The sequence below is a fragment of the Leptopilina heterotoma genome, unplaced genomic scaffold (genome assembly GCF_015476425.1).
Source record: "Leptopilina heterotoma isolate Lh14 unplaced genomic scaffold, ASM1547642v1 Lhet_225, whole genome shotgun sequence".
Lineage (NCBI taxonomy): Eukaryota > Metazoa > Arthropoda > Insecta > Hymenoptera > Figitidae > Leptopilina > Leptopilina heterotoma.
This window is the reverse complement of record NW_025110943.1, coordinates 25,291-39,375: the sequence shown is the minus strand read 5'-3', so window position 1 is coordinate 39,375 and position 14,085 is coordinate 25,291. Positions and strand designations below refer to the sequence as shown.

General features: G+C 21.4%; 2 protein-coding genes across 5 annotated transcripts in view; both read left to right on the top strand.

The window, feature by feature from the left end:
- LOC122502283 (tyrosine kinase receptor Cad96Ca) overlaps positions 1-9,306 on the top strand; it is a 340,229-nt gene extending 330,923 nt beyond the window's left edge. For both annotated transcript variants that reach the window (XM_043612239.1, XM_043612238.1), the window contains 5 exons: positions 1,281-1,704; positions 4,150-4,329; positions 4,454-4,804; positions 6,263-6,568; positions 8,712-9,306. In XM_043612239.1, the coding sequence (XP_043468174.1) occupies positions 1,281-1,704; positions 4,150-4,329; positions 4,454-4,804; positions 6,263-6,568; positions 8,712-8,948 (1,498 nt within the window). In that variant the 3' untranslated portion in view covers positions 8,949-9,306. The remainder of the gene's footprint in view (positions 1-1,280; positions 1,705-4,149; positions 4,330-4,453; positions 4,805-6,262; positions 6,569-8,711) is intronic.
- A 664-nt stretch (positions 9,307-9,970) lies between these two features.
- LOC122502284 (geranylgeranyl pyrophosphate synthase) lies at positions 9,971-13,784 on the top strand. 3 transcript variants are annotated; one of them, XM_043612242.1, is made up of 7 exons: positions 9,971-10,183; positions 11,056-11,210; positions 11,724-11,868; positions 12,373-12,493; positions 12,780-12,919; positions 13,143-13,245; positions 13,508-13,784. In XM_043612242.1, exons 1-7 carry the CDS (start codon positions 10,124-10,126, stop codon positions 13,705-13,707), a joined length of 924 nt encoding a protein of 307 aa, XP_043468177.1. In that variant the 5' UTR covers positions 9,971-10,123; the 3' UTR covers positions 13,708-13,784. The 3 variants fall into 3 exon arrangements, with proteins under 3 accessions (XP_043468177.1, XP_043468176.1, XP_043468175.1); XM_043612241.1 differs by having other exon boundaries at positions 11,721-11,868; XM_043612240.1 differs by having other exon boundaries at positions 11,715-11,868.
- Positions 13,785-14,085: the final 301 nt, after the last annotated feature.

Genomic DNA, 14,085 nt, shown 5'->3' with positions numbered 1-14,085 from the left:
TTTTTCAAAATTTTTAAAAATAATTTAATTTTTCTAAAAAATTTATTAAAATTTTTGGATGTAATTGAATTACTACAAAGAATTTTATTAAAATTTTCAAAAATAATTGTTAGGAAAAATTTTTTTTAAGTTTGTTGGAAATTGAATTCCTGTGAAAAATTTAATTATTTTTGAAAATAATAAATTTTTTGCAAAGAATTTTATTAAATTTCTTGAAAATAATTGAATTTTTCCTTAAAAATTTGTCAAAATTTTTGGAAATAATTGAATTACTGCAAAAAAATTTATTCGAATTATCAAAAAAAATTTATAGGAAAAATTTTATTAAAATTATATATTAAATAATTGAATTTAGTGCAGAATTTTATTAAAATTGAATTTCTGTGAAAAATTTCATTATTTTTAAAAATAAAAAAAATTTTGGCAAAGAATATTATTAAAATTTTTGAAAATTGGATTTCTGAAAAGAATTTATTATTATTTATCAAAACAATTGAATTTCTCAGAAGAATTTTATTAGTTTGAAAATAATTGATTTTTTTGTCAAAATTTTTGGAAATAATTGAATTTTTCCAAAAGATTTATTAAAATTTATTTGGAAATAATTGAATTCCTGTGAAAAATTTAATTATTTTTGAAAGTAATAAATTTTTTGCAAAGAATTTTATTAATATTCTTGAAATAATTGAATTACAGCAAAAAAATTTATTCTAATTTTCAAAAATAATTTATAGGAAAAATTTTATTAAAATTATATATAAAATAATTGAAATTTTGTGCAGAATTCTATTAAAATTGAATTTCTGTGAAAAATTTCATTATTTTTGAAAATAATAAAATATTTTGAAGGTATATAAATTATTAAAATTTCTGAAAATTATATTTTTGAGAAGAATATTATTATTTATGAAAACAATTGAATTTCTCAGAAGAATTTTATTCGCTTTCGAAATAATTTGAATAATTTAGCCAAGAAATTTTTTAAAACTTTTGGATATAATATTGAATTCCTTCCAAAGATTTTATTATTTTTGAAAAAAGGATTTTTTTTTTAAATTTTGGAAATAATTGAATTTCTGCAAAGATTTTCTCTAGTTTTGAAAATAATTGAATTTTTCAATTCAATTCAATTCAAAAGTAGAAGACTTTAATTAAAATTTTTGAAAATAAATAATTAAATTTCTATATTTTTACAATATTTACACAGAAGCTTTATTTAAAAGTAAAAAACTTTATTTATTTATATTTGATTATTAACAGTTTTTGTGAACTATTTTTAGATCGCCATTTCAACAGGGTCCTGGTGGACGTATGCGGCCGCCAATTTTGAAATTACCAAATCTATCGGGCTATCCACGGCCACCAATAGGACAACTTCCAACATTACAACCATCGTCAATTGAATTCCCTCAGCCAGTGACTAAGCCAAGAACAACGAAATTACAGCCACAGGGTGGTGGGAAATTTGATGAAAATGAAGAGCGAACGAGTACGGTATTTCCTGCGGAAGACGCCGAGGCGAATGAAATTGAAGGTCATACATTGAGTACTAAAGTTGCGCCAAGTGAAGCACCACAATCGCAATTTATTGCAATGACCTTCATACCTGTTGCCGCTGTCTGTATACTTCTTCTTATATTTGGCGCTGGCACATGGTTCCTTCGAAACAGGTTTTGTGGAAGTCGAAAGTCCAAGGAGGACACGGTGAGTTTTTGTTTCTCTCTCAATTGGATTATCATTTTGTTTTGTTTTCTTTTTTCTTTCTTTTTTTTTTTTTTTGTTTTTCAATTGAGAGATCAACCCACATCTTATAATAACCTGGTCATCCTTTCTCCTTTCCCTCTTCTTTTTTTCACTTTTCTTCCGTTTATGATCATAATTCATTTTTTTTCTCTTCTTTACCCCTTGACTCATATTTCATTGAAAGTCGAAAACGATTTCGTAACTGTATTTTTCATTGAATGGGAAATTGAAGACTTTTTCTTTTATTTATTTATAACAAATAATTATTTATTTATTTTTGTTTAAATTTTGAATTTTAATTTTTATATATACGCGACTGATGCAATTTCAATTCACACGAAGAGTTGAATTAAAAAAATCTTTTTATTTAAATAAATTTTTCTTTTGAAGTAATTTTTATTTGATCAATTTTTCATCTAAAACGAACTCCCATCCTGATTTTTATTTAAATGAATTTTTCACTTAACTTTACATTTTCTTCTACGTTTTCAATTTACTAAATTTTTATTCCAGTGGATTTTAATTTCACTGAATTTTAAATTTAATAAATTTTCATTTTACAAAATTTTTATTTCGACAAATTTTTATTTTACTAAGTTTCCATTTTTCCAAATATTTATTTCACTGAATTTTCATTTTACTAAATATTTATTTCACTAAATTTCTATTTTACTAAATTTTTATTTTCTTAAACTTTTTATTCTGACGAATTTCCATTTTTCTACTAAATATTTATTTTACAAAATTATTAATTCATTAAATTTTTTATTTTCTCAGAATTTTTATTTAGCTAAATGTTCATTTTATCAAATTTTTATTTCATTACAATTTCCATTTTACTAACTGGTTTATTTTAGAAAATTTTTATTCACTGAATTTTTATTTCCCTAAAATTTTTATACCAGCAAATTTTGATTTAAAAAAACTTTCAGATAACTAGATTTTTATTAAACTAAATTTTTATTTTACCTAATATTTACTTCACTAAAATTCCATTTTATAAAATTTTTATTTTCTTAAATTATTATTCCAATGAATTTCCATTTTTTTAAATGTTTATTTCACTAAATTTCCATTTTTCCAAATATTTATTTCACTAAATTTTCATTTTACCAAATATTTATTTCACTAAATTTCCATTTTACTAAATATTTATTTCACTAAATTTCCATTTTACTCAATTTTTATTTTTTTAATTTTTTCGCTCTAACAAATTTTTATTTTTCTAAATTTTTTACTAATTTTACTAATTTTTTTATTACTAAATGTTTATTTTACTAAATTCTGAACTCGTTTTATATTCATTTTCCTGAATTGTTATTTAACTAAATTTTCATTCTGCCAAATTTTTATTTCACTACAATTTCATTTGACCAAATTTTCAATTTACCAAATTTCTATTTCACTAAATTTTTGTTTTACTAAATATTTGTTTTACTATTTTTTCAATTTTACTCAATTATTATTTCCCTAAATTTTTATTTAACTAAATAATTCTTGTTTTACTAAATTTTTATTTAATTATTAAATTTTCATTTTACCAAATTTCTATTTTTAATTTTTGCTTTAAAACAAGTGACTCATGGATAAAAAATTCAGAAAATAAGAAAATTTATAAGTAAAATGCTGATTAGAAACAAAAATTAAAATTTGTTTTCTATGAATTTCGCTTTAAATGTGGAATTTTTTTCGTTAAAAATATCTTTTTGAAGTGAAATTTTTGTTTAAGTTTAAATTTTGAAAATAATTTTCATAATTTTTTCAATTTAATTAAATTTAATAAAACTCTTCAATAATTTTACAAATTTAAAATTGTTCCAAACAAAAATTTACCTGAGTGAAAATTTAGTTAATAAAAAATTGATTAAGTAAAAATCCCATTAAGTTAAAATTAAAATATTAAAAAATAAACCTAAATTAAATTGAAATTACAATAAAATTAGATTGAAATCATAAAATAAAATTTTAGATTAAAATTATAGATTAAAATTATTCATTAAAATTATAGATTAAAATTATTCATTAAAATTGTAGATTAAAATTATATACTAAAATCAAGTGATAAATAGAATAGAATGAAATTAGAATTGAATTAAAAATAAATTTTAAATAAAAATTTTATTCCATGAAAATAGTGTAAAAGAAAAATTCTGTAAAATTAAAATTATGCAAAATCTTCAGTTTTTTCATTCTAATTTCCTTTTTAATTTAGTAAATTTATAATTCAGTGAAATAGAAATTTAATAAAATAAAAGTTCAGTAAAATGAAGATTCAGAAAAATGCAAATTCTCGAAAACTGCAAACAATTGAAAAAAATTGATAAACAGAATATTAAAATTAGAAAATTATACGATTCGATGAGACAAGAGTATACAATTATTTAAAATACTATTATGAACTTTTAGAAGGAGCAGGCCAGCGTTAGTGTATCAAATATATCGGACGATCCATCTCTAGTCCTGAAAAGATGGGGAGGACCAAAAGCTCGTAACAATCGTTACGAGCCTTGGGAAAAGGAAAGTCGATTGGGCATCCAAAACAAATCACACAAAGATAAATGGGAGTTTCCAAGACACAGGCTAAAGGTCAGTTAATAATATTCAAATTCGTCATTGTCTCTTAGAGAGCTCGCAAATTATTTTCATTTCTAATATCTCCAATCAAAAGGAAATGACTAAAAAATAAATTTTTTTCTTCTATTATACGCAGGTCTTCAGTATTCTTGGAGAAGGTTGCTTTGGGCAAGTGTGGAAATATGAAGCCATAGACATTGATGGTATTCCCGGACCAACGATTGTTGCTGTTAAAACATTAAAAGAGAATGTCACGGAGAGAGAGAGACTGGACTTTGCACAGGAACTCAAAGTCATGAAAAGCCTCGAGCCACATCCAAATGTGGTGAGATTACTTGGATGTTGCACTGAACGTGAACCGATGTTTATCATTTTGGAGTATATCAGCGGCGGGAAATTGCAAAGTTTCCTGAGAGCATCGAGAGAAGAGAGAAATCATGGAAAACCCGGTCTCACGTCAAGGGATTTAACTGGTTTCGTTTATCAGGTTAGAGAACAAAAAAATTCGAACCAGGAGACAACAACTTTTTATTAGGGAAAATTTTGGAAAGAATTTAGAATTTAGAATAAAAAATAAAGGAATTTAAAAAGAATTTAGAAAAAATTTGGTAAAAAAATTAAAAAGAATTGAAAAAAATTGAGAAATAATTTAAAGAAATTAAGAATGAATTTAGAAAAAAATAGAAAGAATTTAGTAAAAATTTAAAAAGAATTTTAAAAGATTAAGGAAAAATTTTAAATAAAAGTAGAAGGAATTTAGAATTTACAAAAAAAAAATAGAAAGAATTTAAAAAGCATTTAGTACAAATTGTAAAACAATTTAGAATTTACAAAAAAAAAATATAAAGAATTTAAAGAGCATTTAAAAAGAATTTATAAAAAAATAAAAAGAGTTTAATTTTGGAAAGAATTTAGAATTTAGAATAAAAAATAAAGGAATTTAAAAAGAATTTAGAAAAAATTTGGTAAAAAAATTTTAAAAACTTCAAAAAAATTGAGAAATAATTTAAAGAAATTGAGAATGAATTTAGAAAAAAATAGAAAGAATTTAGTAAAAATTTAGAAAGAATTTAGAAAAAATTTAGGAAGAATTTAAAAAAAAGTAGTTAAGGAATTTAGAATTTACAAAAAAATGGAAAGAATTTAAAAAGCATTTAGTAAAAATTGTGAAACAATTTAAAGAGAATTTAGAAAAAAATAGAAAGAATTTAAAAAGAATGTAATAAAAATTGTGAACGAATTTTAAAAAATTTAGGAAGAATTTACAAAAAAAAATAGAAAGAATTTAAAAAGAATTTAGTAAAAATTTAGAAAGAATTTTAAATAATTTGGGAAGAATTTACAAAACAATAGGAAGAATTTAAAAAGAATTTAGTAAAAATTTAGAATGAATTTAGAATTTAGAAAAAAATAGAAAGAATTTTAAAAAATTAAGGATATTTTGCAAAAAAAGTAGAAGAAATTTAGAATTTACACAAAATGGAAAGAATTTAAAAAGCATTTATTAAAAATTGTGAAGCAATTTAAAGAAATTTGGAAGGAATTTAGAATTTAGGAAAAAATATAAAGAATTTAAAGAGAATTTAGAAAGAATTTAAAATATTAAAATAGAAAGAATATAAAAAGAATTTAGTAAAAATTTAGAAAAAAGTTTTAAAAATTTTTAAAGAATTGATTAAAAAAATAGAAAGAATTATTTAGTAAAAAATTTACAAAGAATTTAGAAATTAAAAATATAATAGAAAGAATTTTGAAAAATTTCAGATAAATTTAAAAGCCATTTAGAAAGAATTCAGAAAAAATTTAGGAAAAATTTAGAAAAACTTTAGAAAGAATTTAGAAAGAATTTTAAATTATACAAATTTTGAATTTGTAGGAAAACTAAAAAATTGTTAATATTAAAATATTTATAATTTTAAGTTAAACGAATTTTTCCCATTTGCAGATTTCAAAGGGCATGGAGTATTTAGCGTCGAAGGGAATAATTCATCGTGATCTCGCTGCTAGAAATATTTTAATAGACGAGAATCGAGCGTGTAAAGTGGCGGATTTTGGATTTGCAAGGGACGTAGCGGCAAATCAAATTTACGAAAGAAAATCCGAGGGACGACTTCCAATTCGATGGATGGCACCCGAAAGTCTTTATGATAATATATTTTCCGTAAAGTCGGATATTTGGAGTTTTGGCGTTCTTATTTGGGAAATTGTCACTCTTGGTTCGACACCATATCCCGGATTAGGTGCCGCCGAGGTACGTAAATTTCTCTAAAAGAAGAAAAATAAATTTTTAGACATTATTTATTCAATTTATTTAAAATATTTATTTAAAATTTAATTTATATTTTTATAGCAAATATTACGCGGTATTCAATTTATTTTTATTATGTTAATTTACAAAAACTTTTTATTTTTGAATGAAAACTTCGATTTTTGAATAATTTCCAAATCAAAATTAAAAAAAATAAAATTATTGACTAAACAATTATTATTTTTATTTATTGTTTTTAAAAAATTTTAATAAAATTCTTAGCTGTAAATTCAATTATTATCAGGAAAAATAAAATTTTTCGTGGGATTTCAATTATTTTTGAAAATTTTAATAAAATTCAATGCAAGAATTCAATTATTTTCTTTAAATAATGAAAATTATTCGCAGGATTTCAATTATTTTCATAAAAAAAAAATTTCTTCCCAAAAATTCAATTCTTTTCGTAAATAATAATATTCTTCTCAAAAACTTAATTCTTTTTGTAAATAAATAATATTCTTCACAAAAATTCAATTATTTAAATAATTATTGGAATTCCAATAATTATAATGAAATTTTTGTCAAAAATTTAATTATTTTCAAAAATAATGAAACTCTGCAAGAAATCAATTATTCTTGTAAATAATAAAATTCTTTAGAAAGATTAAATTATTTTCTATAAAATTTTAATTAAATTCGATGTTAGAATTCAATTATATTCATAAATAATAAAATAATTTTCAAAAATTTTAATAAAATTAATTTTGAAATATCAATTATTTTTAAAATTAATAAAAATCTTCGCAAAAGTTCAATTCTTATTATAAATAATAATATTCTTCTCAGAAATTCAATTATTTCCAAAAATTTTAATAAAATTCTTGTCTAAAATTTTATTATTTTAAAAAATAATGAAATTTTTCACAAAAATTCAATTATTTCCAAAAATTTTAACAAAATTCCTTTCAAAAATTCAATTTTTCACTGTAATTCAATTATTTTTATAAATATTAAAAGTTTGCATTGGAATTTAATAATTTTCAAAAATTTCAATAAAATTCAATGCAAGAATTCAATTATTTCCATTAAATAATGAAAATTATTCGCAGAATTTCAATTATTTTTATAAAAAAATAAAATTCTTCGCAAAAATTCAATTGTTTTTGTAACTCTTTTCAAAAAATCAATTATTCTTGTAAATAATAAAATTCTTTAGAAAAATTAATTTATTTTCTATAAAATTTTAATTAAATTCGATGTTAGAATTCAATTATATTCATAAATAATAAAATAGGTAATTTCTAAAAATTTAATTATTTTCAAAAAATTTAATATTAATTCCTTTCGAAATTTCAATTATATTTTAAAATTCATAAAAATCTTCGCAAAAATTCAATTTTTCACTGTTATTCAATTATTTTTATAAATAATAAAAGTTTGCATTGAAATTCAATTTTTTTTTAAAATAATCAAATTCTTCTGAGAATGTCTATGATTTTTAAAAATTTTATTCAAAATCTTCCAAAAATTTTGAGAAAAGTTCTAATTAAAATTTAGTCAATTTCAAATATTTTAATAAAATTCTTCAAAAGAATTAAATTATTTTATAAATTTTTGATAAAAATTCATTTATTTTCTTTACAATTTTAATTGAATTCGTCGAAGGATTTAGTATAATTTTCAAAAATTTTAATAAAATTTTTTGCTAGATTTCAATTATTTTTATAAATAATAAAATTCTTAACTAGAATTATTTTTATAAGTAATTAAATTCTTCGAGGCAATTAAATTATTTTCAAGAGTTTTAATAAAATTCTAAAGCAGAAATTAAATTATTTCATATTTAAAATTATGAAAGTTACAAAAATTATAACAATTTTTTTTATAAAAAATATTCTTTTTTAATTTAACAAAAAAATGTGCCTATTAACACAAAATTATAAAAAACAAAATAATTTCTAAAATATTCTTGCAAAAATAATATCAAAAAATTTATTCTCTAAATCAGAATTTCTAAAAATTATAACTAATTACAACGCAAAAGTGATATCAATTTTTTTTGTAATTTAATTTAATTTTAATAATAACAAAATTAATAATGTACTTAATAATTTATTTAATTTTGCAATTTCGCATTATTTTTCAGGTGATGAGGCGAATAAAAGAAGGCTATCGACTCGACAGGCCAGAACATTGTAAACGTGAACTTTACAATATAATGTATTACTGTTGGGATAAGGATCCAGCGTGTAGACCATCTTTCGGTGAATTGGTAAATTTAACCGAGGGATTATTACTTGACGAAACTGATTACATTGAACTAGACAGGTTTCCAGATCACTCATACTATAATGTACTTAATTTGAGTGGTGAAAAGCTGTGAATAGATTTTTTTAAAACTTTTTTCAATTGTCGGACTTAATTAATTTTTGTAATCACAATTATTGATCAGTTGTGTAATAATACTCTAATTATGTAAATATTTCTTTACTAGGTATTTAATATTATTATAATTATTATTACTATACATTATAAATATGAATAATAGAGAAAGTTGTTGAGAATTTTTCCTAAAAAAGTTTTTTTTTTACTTTTATCAAAGTATATTTTAAAAATGTGCTTAAAAAATTCACATTGATAATTATTGAATTTACTGTCATATTTATCAATATGAATTTGCTCAATTCTGTGAAATTATTCTATTGTGGACCATTTTTTTTTTAATTTAATATGTGATGAATGTCTCTTGTGTTATTTTATTTTTAATTTTTAATTTGTAAATTTTATAAATTGCAAAAAAAAATTATTTTATTTGATGATAAATTATTTTAATATTTAATATGATAATCTTATCATCGCAAAAATCTTTTATATTTATATAATGATAAGTATTGTAATTTAAAAATGAATTGTAATACAAAATTTTTTTTTTCTTTCTTACATTATATTTTGAATATGCGGTAAATAAATTTTTGTACAATTTTAAATAGATTCTAAAAAAAAATCTGTAAAATAAATTTATTACGAAATTTTTGTATCTGAAAAAAATTGTTACCAAATTGAGATGTATATATGTGCTAAGTCATTTATTGTCGATAATTTTACACTGTAATTTGTAATTAAACATTGAAATAAAATGTTGCAATTTAATATTGTATTTTCTTATTATTCCAGGTTCTTGAAATATTCAAATTAAATAAAAGAAAAATATTATTAGTTAAGTTTTTATACGAATTACAGCAGAAAAATCTTATAAATTTTAAAACAGAAAATTATTTGCAATAAATTAAAACAAAAAATTATTTTAAAAATTCCGATTTTTGGAATTAATCGATTCAAATTTTCCCGCCGTATCCCTTCCAGTGAATGTTTAAATTCTGGCGCCTTTCGTCTGGTTGATGGCGCATGGCATACTTCAGGTCTCTTATCAGCTGTTATGAAATCGGCCTGTCAATTTTGTAAGAAAAAACACAATTAAAATTGTTTTATTCATCAAGTGTTATTCCATTCGAGAGAAATAAGAAGCTCGGAAGTTTAATTCTGTTTTCATTCAGTATCATGGACTCTGAGAAGAACGGTGTTCCTTATTCACGAAGTGGTGACAAAGAGGAAGATGAGGTTAGTTTTTGACAACTTTTACAATTAAATCGTTTCTTATTATTTAAATATTAATATTCATTTAAATAAAACTATTTAAACCTTTATTATTATTTCTATTTAATTTAAATTTACCTTTTGGCAATTTTTCCAATAATCTTCTGTCATTTCTTCTAATTCTTATGTTAACACGTTTTTTGCAGTCATTCCAATGAAAGTTATTATTAAAAAAAAGTTTTCAATTGCTCTATTTAAAACAAAATGATTAGTAAATTTTAATTTATTAATGAAATGTATTTTTAACTCGAGGTTGAAGTCTGCAACATTTTTAAAAAACGAAAAATCAAAACGGAATTATTTTTCAAGTTAAATTCATCTCTAATTTTCATTTGCTTAAAATTTAAAGAAATTAATAACAATTAATTTAAAAAAAAAGACAAAAAAAAATTTTAAAGACAAAAGAATAATGTGAATTTGAATAAAAATTAAATAAATCGTCACATTTTTTCGTTTTTTAAAAACGTTGCGAACTTCACGAAGTTGAAGTCCACAACGTTTATCAACGAAAAAAATTTATTTAATACTTTCAAATATTATTTTTAATTTAATATTTAATTGTAAAATAATTATTATCAAAATATAAACATCAATCTTTTTTTTCTAAATATTTTTGGGTAAATATTGCTGCGCATTTTTAATTAATTTACTAAGTAAACAATTTTTTTCGTTGATCAACGTTGTGGACTTCAACTTGGTGCGATCTTCAGTCTTGCTTCAGTCTCTCTTTTAAGTACAGTGACAATTTAATTGTATTTTATCATTTCATTTTTTACAATCTAATAGAAAATATCGTGTTTTTTACATATTTTTTAAATAAAAATTATATTTTCCAGAAATTACTGAAGCCATTTACTTATATACTTCAAGTTCCTGGTAAACAAGTTCGAGGGAAATTAGCGCACGCTTTTAATTTTTGGCTTAAAATCCCAAGTGAAAAAATTCTAAAAGTCGGTAATATTATTCAAATGCTTCACAATTCGAGTTTATTGTAAGTATTTTATTTAAACTATTTTTTTTAAATTACTGATAGAAAAAAACTTATTACAATTATTGAATATTCATATATAAAAGTTCCATTCATATGATTTTATATTATTCATGTCTTAGTTTATTATTATTCATTCTGTTTTATTAGTTTTATTTATTAAATACTCATTAAATTTCAAAATCGATTGGAAAATATCAAAAAAAAATTATTCCAAAAGTTCTGAACCTTCAAATGAACGAAATTTTTCGCCAATATCAATAATTATTTTTAAAAATTACTGACGTTCGAAAAAAAAAGAAAAAGCAAAAATAAATATTTAGTCTGGATTTTTTTTTAATACGAGACATAATATTATTGTAAATAAAATTTTAAATTGAAGAGGAAATAAATAAATTTCATTGATTTCAAGTTTCAGAACTTTTGGGAACATTGGAAATTAAATAGTATATTTTTTTACAATAAAATTAAAATGAAATTTATAATTATAGTATTAAAAAAAAATTGTTCAAGCAGGATAGACGATATTGAGGATAATTCCATTTTAAGAAGAGGAATTCCTGTCGCTCATTCAATTTATGGAGTAGCTAGTACAATTAATGCTGCAAACTACGTTCTTTTTATCGCCCTAGAAAATGTTTTATCGTTAAATCATCCTGAGGTTTGTTTCTTCATTTTTCTATTTTTTATTATATTAAACATTTAATATCTTGGGATTTTTTTACACACCAATGTTTATTTAAATCTAAAAGAACTGAAATTCCAATTAGAATTATTTATTTGATGTTCGAATTTATTGCATACTTAATTTTCTTTTCATTTATTGCAGTTCAATGGTTATTAAAATTTGAAAAAACTGAAATTCAAATTAGAATTATTTAAATTTCTTTAGATATTTGATACACTTTTCATTTATTAGAGTCCAACGTTTGTTTAAATTTATGAACAAATGACTAGAGTATTCAAATTAAATCTTATTCATTTAAATGAATTTCTTTTTTCCCTTTTTCTTGCAATTTTAAGAAATCCAAAGTTTTTTTTTTATGAATTTTTCACATTGTGTTAAATATTCATCGGAAAAATTAAGAAAAAAAGGGAAAAACAATTTTTTTTTTTTGTAAAAAGGTTACAAATTGAAATTTAAATTGGCTTCTTTTGAATCCAGGCGACTCAGGTGTTTACTGAACAGATAATGGAATTACATCGTGGCCAAGGAATGGAGATTTATTGGAGAGATAATTTTATTTGTCCTTCGGAGGAGGAATACAAAACTATGACAATTAGAAGTAAGATTGAACGTAATTGATTAATTGACCTCTTGCTCATTTATTGAAAGGGTTTATTGCAATCGATATCGTCACTTTTATTTATGACAATTTCCGTTTGCTCCCATTTTTATTTTCCAATTTTCGTTGTTTATTTTCAGTCTTTTCATATTTAAATATCTATTTTTTGCTTCTTTTTTTCTCTTTGATTTGTTTTTCTTTTTTTGCTTTTCGTTTTCTTTTTGTTTTTAATTTTTTCTTTTTTTAATAATAAATAATTACTAATAGAGAATTTTTGTGCCAATAGAGACTGGAGGTCTTTTCAATTTGGCTGTGAGATTAATGCAGCTTTTCTCCGACTGTAAAGAAGATTTTGCACCATTAGCCGGAATTTTGGGCTTGTACTTCCAAATTCGGGACGATTACTGTAATTTATGCCTTCAAGAGGTAGATTTTCAATATTAATTTATAAATATAGTTTCTAAAATGCTTTTAACATTATTTTTACAAAATTATATAATTAATAATTAATAATTAATTGATAAATAAAATAATATTCATTATTATTTATTTATTAACGATAAAATACACAATATTAATATATTTATACATTAAATATAATACACAAATTAATTAATTCATTACATTAATACTAATAAAAAAATTACAGTATACAGAAAACAAAAGTTACTGCGAGGATCTTTCAGAGGGAAAATTCAGCTTTCCAATCATACACGCAATTCAAAATCAACCAGAAGACGACCAAGTATTGAGTATCCTTTATAGAAACTATTTTCTCAACCATTCTCAACCATAACCAATTTTTTCTTACCTTCTATTTTTAAATTAATTTATTATTTTCTTTGAAATTTATTTTTCTAATTTTTTTTTTTGAAATTTATTCTTCCTATTTTCTTTGATATTTTTTCTTTAAAATTCTTTTTTTGGAATTCTTTTTTTGAAATTCATTTCTCTGAAATTACATAATTTTCACAATGTTAATGTTAATGTTTTTTCCTTAATCGAAACTCGCAGACATTCTTCGGCAACGAACGAAAAACGTTGAAGTGAAAAGGTATTGCGTTAATCTTCTAGAAAAATTTGGTTCCTTCAACTATACGAGAAATGTTCTCTCCGAGCTTAATGAGAAAGCGAGAAAAGAAATAGAAAGGTTGGGCGGTAATCCTTATCTCATTTCTCTTCTAGATGAATTACTTACATGGGATCGAGGTTAAAGTACAATTTTTCCAACGAAAATTTTAAAATTACTTTTTTACTTCTCTAAATAATAATTAGAAAAACTTGACTTCTATTTATAATAATTAATAGATCTTTTTATTTGTGATTTTAATATAATTTTCTCGGGGTTTTTTTTTATTTTTTACGTAATCTGAAAGAAAACATATCGCATGTATTTAAATACAATTTATTTAATTAGGAGCTTTCCTGTTTTGACAATAATTAATATATAGATATTTTTTTTTTCTTAAACAAAACGGACTCCTAACTTTTAAGGTGATTTTTTTTCTGTGTTAATTTTCATATTTTTATTATTTTTATTTGTTATGAAAAGTTATTTTTTTATAAATTTACAATATTTACGGATTATTTTA

Bases quoted from the DNA above. Each gene is read 5' to 3' on its own strand.
- LOC122502284 (XM_043612240.1), top strand. From the start codon at position 10,124: ATGGACTCTGAGAAGAACGGTGTTCCTTATTCACGAAGTGGTGACAAA. The intron at 12,494-12,779 runs GTAAGATTGAAC...TTGTGCCAATAG, and splicing joins CAAAACTATGACAATTAGAA to AGACTGGAGGTCTTTTCAAT. The intron at 13,246-13,507 runs GTATCCTTTATA...CGAAACTCGCAG, and splicing joins AGAAGACGACCAAGTATTGA to ACATTCTTCGGCAACGAACG.